Source organism: Prosopis cineraria, unplaced genomic scaffold, assembly GCF_029017545.1.
Source record: "Prosopis cineraria cultivar Desert tree isolate PC_DT_omini unplaced genomic scaffold, ASM2901754v1 PC433, whole genome shotgun sequence".
Classification (NCBI taxonomy): Eukaryota; Viridiplantae; Streptophyta; class Magnoliopsida; order Fabales; family Fabaceae; genus Prosopis; species Prosopis cineraria.
The window spans coordinates 37360-50804 of NW_026555758.1; the positions used below are offsets into that span (position 1 = coordinate 37360).

Sequence of the window (13445 nt, forward strand, 5' to 3'; positions counted from 1 at the left end):
GATAGTGTATACAAACAGTTAAGTGTGTGCTTACTAAGTGAAAATTAAAAATAATATAATTCCAACAAATATAAGAAATATTACAATACACACAAACAACCATCCTTATATCCCTCCATTAACCTCGAGCCGTAGCCCTCACTCAGTGCTAAATTACCTGGCCAAAGGTAGATTAGCCCAAGCCCTTACAAGCCACCTATTGAGCTCCAATAGGGGCATATCACGTGGCACATAAATACAACAATAATAGCAAGTCTCCCAACACCTCCCACAATAATTAAACAAATTCATAATAATATTGCACAATTATACCATATTACAAAATTCATAATTTTCTCAATAATCACCCAATTAACATGAAGTAACACTAATCACAAATTAAAAGCATGGTTACCTTGTGGCTTTTTCAATAAATTATTCCTTAAAATTTCTCTCTCACCACAATCTTCACCAGTAATACAATCTACAAATAACATATTATTTATAAATATTAGTTTTAATTTTTGAAACTAATAAAATAATTCTAATAATAGAATTAAAAATATAACATAATTCCTAATCTCAATCTTAATACAAATCTAGAGTCAATACTATTAAGTAAAATTTTTAACTCCTCTTTTAATTATCAATAAACATTAATAATCTAAAAATCAACTTCTAAACTAATTTTTATTATCAAAATTTTCTTTTATTTCATAAATTCGTACCTAAAATACCCAAAAATTAAAAATTAAGCCTCTAGCTTAGAATCATAATCCTATAGCAATAATAATTCATTCTCATCCCAAATAATCATCTAAACCTCAATAAATCAACATATATTTTCAGATCTAGTTTAGAATTTGATCCATAAGCCACAGATTCAAAGATCATCAATAAATTTATACTCTAGAACATTTATTATACTACTGACAACCTCAAAAATCATATTTATTCAACATAAATTCATCCCTCTTCTAGATCTTAAATTTTCTACCACTACAAACTCAGAAACCAAAGAAAAAGGATGACTAAGAAAAAATTTTAGAATACTTACTTAGTCTTGAAAAGCTTAAAATCACACCCTAAATATCCTATTAAAAACTTACCTTAAAAATTTAGATATTTCGCACCGGTGACTCGCGTTCTCTCCGCCTCAGCTCGCGCGCAGGAATGAATAAGGAAATAAAGGAAGGTGAGTTTTATAAAAATTTAGTGGGTCCCACACATTTTTTTTATTCTTTTCTCTCTCTTCTTTCTTTCTTCTTCTTTTTTATTATTATTATATTTTACTGTTGAGGCGGCGGCTGCGTTCACGTTTTCTTCCTTTCTTTCTTGTTTTTACACCTTTTTTTTTATTATTATATAATAATTTAATAATATTATTTTTTTTTAATTATTTTTTTTAAAATTATTTTTTTTAAATTTCTATTACCTAAATTAACTATTAAAATTTGTATTGGGATGTTACAAAGCCGAAGTGCGTGTTACATGGCTACCTGGCATTGGTCACCGGGTTTAGTTTTACTTTTTAGTGTTAATTATGTAGGTGAACATTAAGAGCCCATTGCCTCTGACTCTTTAAATTTAATTTAAAATAATCCAAATTTTAAACTTTTTAATTGATATTTTTTAAATAAAAATATTTTTTTATAAAAATTGACATTGGAGAGATGGACTTTATTTTAGATTTTGTATTTATTAAAATAATTTTTAAAAAAGTAAAAGGAAAAAACTGTAATTGTAGATTATTCAAATTAAATAGGATTATCCAGCGACAATTAGCGCTCATTGTCCGAAATTGATTCCATTGACACCAGTGGTAAACGGAGGTCGGGTCATATCGTAATAGACAGATGCTTTCCAATTTTCCACGCGCGGCCTCTTAAAGGAGCCGAATTTTATGCATCCATTATTTTTTTTTTTAATCTAAGAAATTACTCAATATTTAATTATTTAATTTATTGAATATTTTTTTATGTCAGTTTATTTAATAATTAAATGACCAGTTCTTTCACCGGATGGCCAAGGGAATTAGAGCCACGCGCAGATCTTTAGCCTTATGTCAGAGTTGTCAGTTGTGGGCAATCACAAAACAAATACTCTATTTCGATATTCAGCTTTATATAATGAATCTCATGTATTTTTGTCTTTATATTTTCTTTTTAAAAAATATTAAACATTCTATATTAATAAACAAAATATTTTTTAAATTCTTTTCTTAAGAAGTAAAAATTTTATCTGTTAACATGTTACTAACAAAGGAGACTTTTATTCATTTAAAAAATATATCTCACTTATCAATATATAATACCCAGCTCTTTATAAATGAAAGTGCAGGAATAAAAATACATTTTATGTTAAAAATAAATATTAATGATCATTTTAATTTAAGTAATAATTATTTTTTTTTGACAATAATCAATATAGAACAAACAATTGTAACCTCCTTTGTGCAAATTGTAGTCATTGCCAGCATAGAACAAGGAAATTACATAAAAAAAGTTGTAATTGCTTGTTTCATTTTAGTTATTACTAAAAAAAATAGTCACTGCTAAAAATAAGGTAATTATGAAAATTTATAACACTTGTATTTCTGTGAACCAAAAATTTAAATAGAAAAAATTATAATTGATTGTTCCGTTCTAGTCATTATAAAATAAAAAATAATTATTTTTTAAATTAAAATAGTCACTAATATTTTTTATTTTATCTAAATCTGGGGTTATTTTAAAAATTTTACAAAAAGTTATCAATATCAAAAAGGTCATAAGAACTTGAAAAGAATCATGAAATTTTATAAGATATTGTATTTATTTACATGTTTCATTGAACTAGAATGTATTTTTTCATCATATTTTTTTTTTGAGAGGTGCTAGATAATTTGTATTAATAACTAAGACATTTTTTTTTTCTCTTGGTATATTTTTTAAAGAAGCAAAAATTCAAAAATCATATACTAAATCAGCCACTCGGTGCTAGAAGCCTAGAATGGTTCGCTGGTTATTAATTAAATGTTGTTAGATTCCGTCATAAATCGATTTAGGAACTATCATGAAATACTTACTATAAAGTAACTTATCTTTCAGAGGTGGAAAAAAAAGGAATTGATATTTTATAGTCACACGAAAGATATTCTAGAATAAAAAAAGTGACATGGCTGTGTTATTAAACATCAAATTAAATATAAATTATAATACCAATAAAAAATTGTTCATTTGACAAAGATTTAACCCATCACTTATAAATATATAGGATCAAATCTCATTGTTAATTTGAGAACCTTGTTAGTAAATAATTTACAGTTACAAGGTCATGTAAACTGCATTGCCTTTGGTCTCCAAAAATATTTACTTATATTTTATATGATCGGTCTTTATTTTTTTCATTAAATATTAATATTAATTTTATGTTTTTATTTATGAATGAGAGTTTTGCTTAAAAGGAAAAAAATATCAGCTATGATCTCAAGTTTCGGTCATATCGTGGGTTTGTTATTCTCTTACCTTTTATTTGAAATTGTACTTGTTTTAATTTTTTTATAGGATTTGAAGTGGCAAAAATGTTAAATAAAAAATTTGAATTTGATTTTAATAAATTAAAAAATTAATATGAAAACAGATGAATGATAATACATTAAATTTCTTAAATAATCCTGTCTTAGGGTTCAGAACTTCTTCATATAACATTGTCTGTAAACATTTTTATAACTATTCTTTAAGTTTAGAAGCATATCTTAATTCATGTACCTAATTCACATAATATTTTTTCAAATCAATTGAACACGAACTATACTTAAAAAAACAATTAAGGGCATTGTGCATGATTTAAATATTGAGTTAAATTTATAAACAGTTATTCACTGCGTTATTCTAATTGAAATTTCATCTGAAATACAAAAAAATAGGGCTTTATTATAATAAGAATAAGAACGATAATGGTAATAATATATATATATATATATATATATACTGGTATTTGTATTTCGTATCATTATTAAAAATGAGATACCCCATATCTGAAGTATTTGGTATATTATGATCAAAGATTGCAATAAAAAAGAAATAAAATGAAAGTGCGTGAGTTAGTTTTTCTCAATATTTATCCGTATTTGAATTCCATTTGTTTTTTCATACTTGGCTTCGGTCCGAGGCGACTGGCAGGCAAGTCATAGGCAGAATCGGCGTTCGGCGATACCGGAGGTGGCGTCTTATATAGTGTACAGTCTTTTAATGCAATGTTTTGGCGCATAAAAGACAAATAGGCCCTCGATTTTTCATGTCGGGGTAACGTTTTTATAATTTGGATAATATCTTAACATTTATGGCACTCGAAAAATTTTTAAATAGAACAAAGTCTCAAGTCCCTTCTCAATATGATTCCCAATCTATCGAAGCACGCCACCGGCAAACACCTCTGTTGCTATCTGCCCCTCTCTCTCTCTCTCTCCCCGCCTTGGCCTGTCTTTCTCGCGGGAAATCGACTTCCTATACATTTCTGATTCTCTGTCGAACTTTTCTTTTAGTACCCTAAGAAATCTGGTGAAAAAAATCCTATCAACATTCCTTTGTTTCCATGGCAGATCCTTTCCGTCTTCTCCTCAGGTTAGAATCTGATTTTTCATCCTTATTAATGAAACTGATTCAGTTTTAGTGAATTTAAATCAATTCAAAACTAGTTGCCTTTCACATTATTTCCTGTTGGTTTCATTGTCTGCGATCGGATCCAGTGCGTTAACACGAGAAGTTGACAGTTCTGATAGTGAACCCTTTTTTTTTTTTCCATATTTTTCTGAAAGAGTAACAAATGTCAGGTAAGCTTTCCCATTTTCATTTTAAAATGGTTCTGCTTCCGCTCAAACTTGGTCTTTCCGGATCTGTTCTGGACTTCAATCGGGCTTCTCCGGTTTCTTTGAGAGAAAATGGTCGAATGGGTTATTGGTATGTCTGGCCAAAAAAAAAAAAGTGTGGGAAGAGGATACTGCAAGATGGTTAGATAGGTTTTGTAAATTTGAGTCTTCTGGATAGATGAAGCCGATAACAATTAATTCGATAAATTTTTTCCCCCTCTTGGCTTCCTTTTTTTCGGAGAGTTCGGCGTCTTAGAATTTTCCTTTTCGTGCTGCTGCACTGGTTTTCTTTTCTTTGATGTCTTTTCCTTTTCCCTCTTGAATGAGGAGTTAGGTTGAAGAGCGGATAAGATTCCGGAGTCATTTTGTAGAACATAGATACAGTCTATAATATATTTATGCCTTGTCCTGCAGATTATGAAAAGAAAAGGAAAGAAAGTTTTTCTAATATTTCTGTTTCAGCTTTCAAACACAGTCAGGCTCAATAGTAAATAAATTCATATCCATAATTGACTGCCGAGAAATCCTTCAATTCATTTGCAATGATTTTTAATGCAATGAAACTTAGACGGAAGTGTTATTTGTTAGTTTTTACCCCTCTTCAGTGAAGGTTATCGATGGTTATTTTCTCTGGGTACTGCTCTCATTTTGCTTGCTTTGTTGCAGTTCAATCTCATTCATGGTGGCATATCCGTAATGCAATCAGTTGATGTGAACAAGAGAAATCTGAAGCGTTCAAGATCTCTGCCTTTCAATATGCCTGTGACAGACTTTAACGATGCACAAAAATTTGATGACAACAGCCTTTTCCCTGTTGAAGAGATTGTACAATACCCACTGCCAGGATATGTCACGCCGTCTTCAATAAGTTTCAGCCCTGATGATGATTTAATTGCATATTTATTTAGTCCTGATCACACATTGAATAGGAAGGTTTTTTCTTTTGATCTGAAGACAGCTAAACAAGAATTGTTATTCAGTCCCCTTGATGGTGGGCTCGATGAGAGTAATATATCTCCAGAGGAAAGGTTAAGGAGGGAGAGGCTGAGAGAGCGTGGATTAGGGGTGACACGATATGAATGGGTGAATACAAGTTCCAAAAGGAAAGCGATCATGGTGCCTTTGCCTACTGGGGTTTGTTCCCTTATCTCTGAAATAGCCTTATCTTTATTTTTCTCTAAATTGTTGTGTATCTAAAATTTAGTGTGCATGTTAAAACTAGCTCTAGGAAAGCAAAATGATAACATGTTTGGATAATCTATATTGCTCCCTCACGCTTCATCGTTGGGAAGAGAAAACTAACCCTTGCGCACAGATGCGCACCAGTGTTTTATCACTTCCTTTACTTGTGATGCTAACACCTTTAAAACACATCTTGCTTAGTACAATTCATTCATTTTGAGATGTTGTGCTCGCATTGATAAGTTCAAGCTTTAAACTCCTGTTGTTAGTTGAGGTGGTTTATCATGTCAAAAACAGCCTTGAATGAATTGAAACACATCATAACCATTTCAGATTCTGCATCATATTCCAATATCCCTTTAGATTTAATTTGTCTTCATGATCAATTTTTTTTAGAATTGAGCTTCTTGTATCTTCTCTTGTTTGAAGGCGTAGTCATAAACTTATAATAACTCCTGCCCCAGCAAAACAGTCATGTCAACTAGTCTTGTGCAACCTCTTAATTTGAATGGTGCTGTCTATATATACAAGCCCTATACCTAACTTTACTCGTTCTGGTGGTGCTGTGTATTAAGCAAGCTGTCCATTAGACTGAGCTAGAGTAGCTTGTATTTGTATTTTATTATTTTAATTAATCATGAGTTTGAAATGGCCTAGTTTAGTATGAATTTGTGATTATTGTCTTTGAACAGATTTATATCCAGGATGTGTCCTATTCAAAAGCAGAGCTCAAGCTTCCAAGTATACCAGGATCACCAATTATTGATCCACGTCTATCGCCAGATGGGTCAATGATTGCCTATGTACAGGACTGTGAATTGTTTGTTCTGAATCTGTTGTCTAATGAATCAAAGCAGTTGAGCCAAGGTGCCAAGGAAAATGGTTTGGTGAGTTCTATAGTTGCTTGATCTCTATTGTATCAGAGTAACTGTGTTCCAGATTCTACAAAATAATAATAATAACGCTATGGATAATTCTTTCATTTTTCCAGATTAGGATATCCAAAATGTGAACAATCTACTTTGAAGTAGCCATTCCTGTCCTGTTTCACCTTTGTCATTAGTGTTTAAATTCTATTAACAAGCCTTCTTTTTCTTTTTGCATTATGAAGGCACTATTAGTAAGCATTGTAATGGTTGTTATCCTCGTTGATCATACAAATTTGCAAGTCCAGTGGTGGTTTTTTTCATGCCCACCATGTAGTACACTGGCTGGCTGACTTCAATGATATTTCTTTGCTAATTTATTTATTTATTTACTCACAATTACAAAGATAGGATGATATATTGAGAAGTGTTAAAGTCAAAACACTCAAGCCCATTGATGTGTTTTGGGTTGTTATTGCTGGTTTCTGATCATTCATAAAACTGCGTTCAGTTATTAGATTGCTAGGTAGTTGAATCTACTTTTTCTAGCGTTTTTGCATTCTCGACCTTTAAAAATGACTCTTGTTTTTTTGTGCATCGCAGACTCATGGCCTTGCTGAATATATAGCTCAGGTGAGATTCCACTTGTATTAATGTCATCTTTATGGACGTCTTCAAATGAAAATTGTGCAGATTGTCCCATTTGTACTAAGCAACCCTGTCCTTCCATACTTTTGGGTGACGTAAGTGAAATAATGACTTGATTCTAAAATGATTAATTGTTCCCCTTTTGCTGACTGCAGGAGGAGATGGACAGGAAAACTGGATATTGGTGGTCACTAGACAGTAAATATATAGCTTTCACTGAAGTTGATTCTTCTGAAATACCACTTTTTAGAATCATGCACCAAGGCAAAAGCTCAGTTGGTTCAGAGGCACAGGAAGACCATCCATATCCTTTTGCAGGAGCTTCAAATGTTAAAGTTCGTCTTGGTGTTGTTTCGGTAGCTGGAGGATCCACTACTTGGATGAATCTTGTCTGTGGGGGAACAGATCAGCGAAATAATGAGGAAGAATATTTGGCAAGAGTCAATTGGATGCACGGGAACGTTCTCACAGCCCAGGTCTTGAATAGGCACCAAACAAAAATGGTGATCCTTAAATTTGATATTAGAACTGGCCAGAGGAAAACTCTATTGGTGGAAGAAAACAGCACATGGGTCAACGTACATGACTGTTTCACCCCTCTTGATAAAGGAGTTACCAAGTTTTCTGGAGGATTTATTTGGGCTAGTGAGAAAACAGGATTTAGACACCTTTATCTTCACGATGCAAATGGGTATTGTTTAGGACCCATTACTGAAGGTGAATGGATGGTTGAGCAAATAGCCGGTGTAAATGAGGCTACAGGTCTAGTATATTTCACTGGGACCCTCGATGGGCCTTTGGAGTCTAACTTATACTGTGCTAAACTTGCCGTAGATGGATGTCAACCACTGCATGCCCCTGTTAGACTTACTCATAGCAAGGGAAAGCACATTGTGGTCCTTGATCATCGTATGCAAAATTTTGTTGATATTCACGATGCACTCAATTGTCCTCCTAGGGTGTTACTTTGCTCATTGAACAATGGAAGCATAATCAAGCCCTTGTATGAGCAGCCATTTGCAATGCCAAGATTCAAAAGGCTTCAACTCAAGCCACCGGAACTGGTGGAAATCCAGGCTAAAGATGGCACCCCATTATATGGGGCCCTATATGTGCCGGATGCGTCAAGATTTGGACCTCCACCTTACAGAACTATGATCCAAGTTTATGGGGGTCCAAGTGTGCAGCTTGTTTCTAATTCTTGGATCGGTACAGTTGACATGAGAGCACAATATTTGCGAAATCAAGGCATCTTAGTTTGGAAGGTTAGAATGCTGAAACCTGAATTGCTTTGACTTAAATATGGTCCAATTTAAGCTCGTTTTATTTATTTATTTATTTACTTCTGGCAAGTTTGTTCACCTTGTTTTATAAATGTTATGTCGCTTATTCTTAGTTGTCTTGCTCATTATTCTACCGCTTGATGGAACTTTTCCAAGATGGACTTAGGCACACTAAATTGATTGTCTAACGATTTATCTTTCGGATACTAAAACATCCAGCATTGATGATTCCGATCTAGAAAATAGAGTCAATCTTGCGTTAGACATTTTTGTCTTTGTGATCAATGGTTGTTGTAGTGTTCTACTGTACAAAAGTCCTTCCTGTCATTGGTGATTCTGATTAGAATTGTTTCACACGTTATTTAATCATGGAGAATGAAAATTCTTATTTCTACGTCTCATTTCTTATCAATCCGTGAGTACATACATGATCGGTAGGAACTCTTAAAAGGAATATGTACTTTTCTTGTTTATAGTTGGATAACAGAGGCACGGCTAGACGGGGGTTGACGTTTGAAGGCTGTATAAAGCACTGTCTTGGTCAAATCGATACTGATGATCAGTTAAGTGGAGCTGAATGGCTCGTCAAACAAGGGCTTGCAAAAGTTGGCCACATAGGCTTGTACGGGTGGAGCTACGGCGGGTATCTGTCTGCAATGACCCTGTCGAGATTTCCAGATTTCTTCAAGTGTGCGGTGGCCGGCGCCCCTGTGACGTCATGGGATGGGTATGACACATTTTACACAGAGAAGTACATGGGACTGCCGTCTGAAAATCAAGCAGGCTATGAAAGCGGTGCTGTGACGCACCACGTGCACAAGATGAAAGGGCGCTTGTTGCTTGTGCATGGGATGATCGACGAGAATGTACATTTTCGGCACACTGCCAGGCTTGTCAATGCACTCATTGCGGCTGGAAAGCCTTACGAGCTAATGATTTTTCCGGACGAGCGTCACTTGCCCAGACGTCATAGAGATCGAATTTATATGGAACAGCGGATCTGGGACTTTATAGACAATAATCTGTAGGACAAGAGCTTGTGTATGTTTCATCTCTGTTCTGTTCACGCGGCCCCATTAGATTCCGTTCATTATAATTCAAGAAATATTTCTTCTTGCCTGATTATGGTTTACCTCTGTAATTAGCACATTGCATTTTGTTGGTTGTGAAGCCTTTAGCCAATTCCGTTAGACTATGTCCCAAAAATAAGGGTTTTAAAACATCAGATATTATGTTTCTGTGTCAGTTTATTTTGAGTCCGGCTGAAACTTTGCCCAAGTTTTTTAATTCGACATTCTTTTAAATACTGACCTATAAAGGATGATGGACCATACCCATTGTGGATGAGCTTGTTTAACTAGCATTTGTTCTTTAACCTGGAGTTAAGCCAGCAAATGACAAACACTTCTTCCCCTAACGAATAGTGATGAAAACGATAAGAATGAGAAGCTGTTCCAATTCCATCGGGGAAGGTGTCATCGGCGCTATAGCCACAAAATGAAATTCAAGGGAAATGATGCCTATCAGACTAGGCTTTCGATTAATTCAGAAAATTACATTTCAAGTGTGCCGACATTAATGAATTTTTGAAGAAATTGGAAGCCTGTAGGCAGAGCGGGGAGAGGCAGCTGGTACTGGTACAGGATTATGAATCGAGCTGCCACCAGAAGGCATCTGGCAGACAGATGGTGAGTCCCCTAATGTTATAATGGTTCAATAATGGAAGACACTTCCCAAGTCACAAACTGCTTCCCCCCCCCCCCCCCCCGGGCTATTGTCCCTTTGTTAAATGGGGTAAAGCATGAGAGAGAAATTCAGGATTCATAAGAAGAAATACCAAACTATTAATTGAGGTTAGATATGAAAAAATGTAATGTTTTTTTTTTCAAATTTAATTAACTTAGCCAATTCACTTGATGTATATATGAATTAAGTATCAATCTCTCACGTGATAAATGTAGAAATTAAATAACTAATTTACAAATATTAAATAAATTGTTTCTCTAAAATATCCTATTTAATCATCTACATGGGAAACTATTATCTATTGATGGAAACTCTCATTAATATTTACTATCAACAGAAACAGTTTGAGAAAAATATTATAAATTTGGAGAACAAGGTAGATTAAAATCTTATGTTTAGGACAAAAGCAAACCGCTTGACTTTTTTCCTTGTATTTTGAAATAGAAGGTGGTATATAAAACCAATAATGCCCATTAAAACACATGAACAGAAGTCTTATATTTGAGAGCGAAGTGACGTCCTAATAATATCAAAATTTCTCAATTTAGTTCTGACGGGTACGATTAATAATATACTACTCTATATTAAATTGATAAATTTATGAATGATAAAGTTTAAAATATTTTATTTATAAGCGATGAAATTCGAGAGATAAATTAATGAATAATTTAATTGCTCATGGAATGGAATTTGATTGACTGTAGAAACGATGCCAGCGAAGCTGGGGCCCTTGCCGAGCTGCTCTTGCAGGTCAAGACCAACCGATCACGCCATTAGCGCTCATTAATCTGAACTTCAAAAGTGGGCCGCGCAACCCACGTGGTGTGAGTCAAATGAGACGAACAAGTCGCCATGCTCAGATTATAATATTGCCATTTTTTTTTTTAACTCCTCCTCCGTGCTTATTCGTCATATAGAGTACATAACATCTCGGTCATATCATGCCAAAATTACCAGACCTATCTCCGTTTACAGCATATTTATTCTCGTATCATTCAAAAAAATAATGACTAGACCCGAAATGCTATATTAAGTACATCTAAAAATTATAATTCTAAGAAAATAGACTTGTTGCCAACGAGAGTGCTTGGACCGAGGCATGAAACCAAACCTTTGTTACGTTGGATTTAAGTGGATAGCCCAGCCAAAAATGCCACTCCCGTTGACGGCAGCCACGACGAACCAGATATGAATTCCGCCACCGTGAACCGTCTTGCCTCCACGGGTGACGTGATGACCCGATATCCGGGCCATGTGACCCGTTTTCCAATGGCCGCACCCGGGCCATGATTCATGTACTCGCCGTAGTACAATGTGTCCAAAGCAAATGATGCGTCCCACTCCAGCCATCCTCTCGGATGTATGTGATCGTCCATGAATGACTGCATGTACACGGTTCTAGAGTATAATTTCCATGGACGGCCAAGATAGGTGTAGATGTTTCCCTTTTCCGGCTCGAGGTCCGGGGCCGGAAGGATCTGACAGTCGTGGATGGATATCCCCGTGTTCTGATTCGGGTCTTTTCGGTTCTGGGCTGTGACGGTGTTCTTTTGTTGGGCCATCGGCTTCCGAGCATAAAGGCTGCAGTTTTGGAAAACGACAGCCGCATTTCCAAAAATAAAGTCAACTGTACCGTAGATGTTACATTCGCGGAAGAACTGACGGTTGGAGTGAACATAACACGTGTCCTGGTATCCCAGGACCTCGCAGCGGTGGACCACCGCGTGGTCTGCTCCGACGCGGAGGGCAACCGCTTGGTGCTTGCTCGGACCAGCGTAGTTTTCGAATGTTATGTCTCGTGCGATGAAACCGGCACCAGTTGCAGCTGCAGCAAGACAGGTTAAATTAAATTACAGGGTCGTACTAAGAACGAGAAATTAGGACGGGGGAAGTTTTTGTTGAAACGTTAAAGATGGATGAATCGACGTTTTTGGTTGAATGACCCACCACCTAGAATTTTGCTTTAGTACTTCAGTTGGGTGCCCTTGGGCAAAGTTCTTGGCACTACATGATCGCTTCCTTTAGAATATGGTAGGGATATGTGCTCTGGAGATAAGGTCGGGGAGTGGATGATATGTTTTTGTCTTTTTGATCAATCAAAGCAGAGAATGCGTAAGATTCCAAAGTGTGCATTAAACTAACTGACGCAGAATTAGGTTATAGACTAATACAAGTTATATAGTGGCTCTCTATCCATGTTGCGTAACATCCCAATAAACATCACCTTGCCACTCGAGGTGTTAGTAAAAATACAAAACGGAATTATTAATCAATATTGATCTCTTAATTTATGTTTTCATTTGGAAGTGACAAGGACCTGAATCATGTGACAAGCGGGGTCCGACGTTATGCTTTTATCTCTAAGTTTAAAGAAACTTTTGAGCACCGACACTACGGTTTAGGTAAGAAGTTGGTTATTGAACAGGGTAGAAACACGGGGGGCATTGATCTGAGCGATCGATTTTGACTTGGATGAGGTAAATCGGTAATGCGATGCGAGTATAAGACAGAGAGCTAGTGGGTGAGCTAGCGTTGAATTACGACAGCCTCGCTCGTTACGATGGTATGGCGTCAATATAATTTATACTCCCTCCGGTTTAATTCACCTTTTAAACAGTGAGTCATTTTAAAAGTTATTAAATTGACAGTGATATTTTGTTTTAAATAAAATGTCTAAATTATTTTTAAAAAGTAAAAGAGAGAGAGAGAAAAATAATATTATATAATTTATTTACTTTTTGAGAGTTATATTTATAATTTTATTAAATTTTATGCTTTGTATTTTTTATTGTATTATTAGTGATAAAATTAATAGAATGACTTCTAAAAAAAAACGGAGGAAGTATGTTATTGGATACTGTTTTTTACGTATGTGTCAATCTCCTGAACAGT

General features: G+C 34.9%; 2 protein-coding genes across 3 annotated transcripts; one reads left to right on the top strand and one right to left on the bottom strand.

Moving 5' to 3' along the window:
- Nucleotides 1-4368: 4368 nt before the first annotated feature.
- On the top strand, nucleotides 4369-10052 carry LOC129297086 (uncharacterized). Of its 2 annotated transcripts, none has more exons than XM_054935453.1 (6): nucleotides 4369-4583; nucleotides 5495-5962; nucleotides 6703-6897; nucleotides 7480-7509; nucleotides 7680-8789; nucleotides 9284-10052. In XM_054935453.1, exons 2-6 carry the CDS (start codon nucleotides 5525-5527, stop codon nucleotides 9833-9835), a joined length of 2325 nt encoding a protein of 774 aa, XP_054791428.1. In that variant the 5' UTR covers nucleotides 4369-4583; nucleotides 5495-5524; the 3' UTR covers nucleotides 9836-10052. The 2 variants fall into 2 exon arrangements, with proteins under 2 accessions (XP_054791428.1, XP_054791429.1); XM_054935454.1 differs by lacking the exon at nucleotides 4369-4583 and adding an exon at nucleotides 4903-4919.
- Nucleotides 10053-11279: 1227 nt separating this feature from the next.
- Nucleotides 11280-12403, bottom strand: LOC129297088 (probable pectinesterase/pectinesterase inhibitor 34; the record flags this gene model as incomplete). The annotated part of the gene is made up of 1 exon (XM_054935455.1): nucleotides 11280-12403. A coding segment is annotated over one exon (723 nt), but the record flags the coding sequence as incomplete, so codon positions are not given.
- Nucleotides 12404-13445: the final 1042 nt, after the last annotated feature.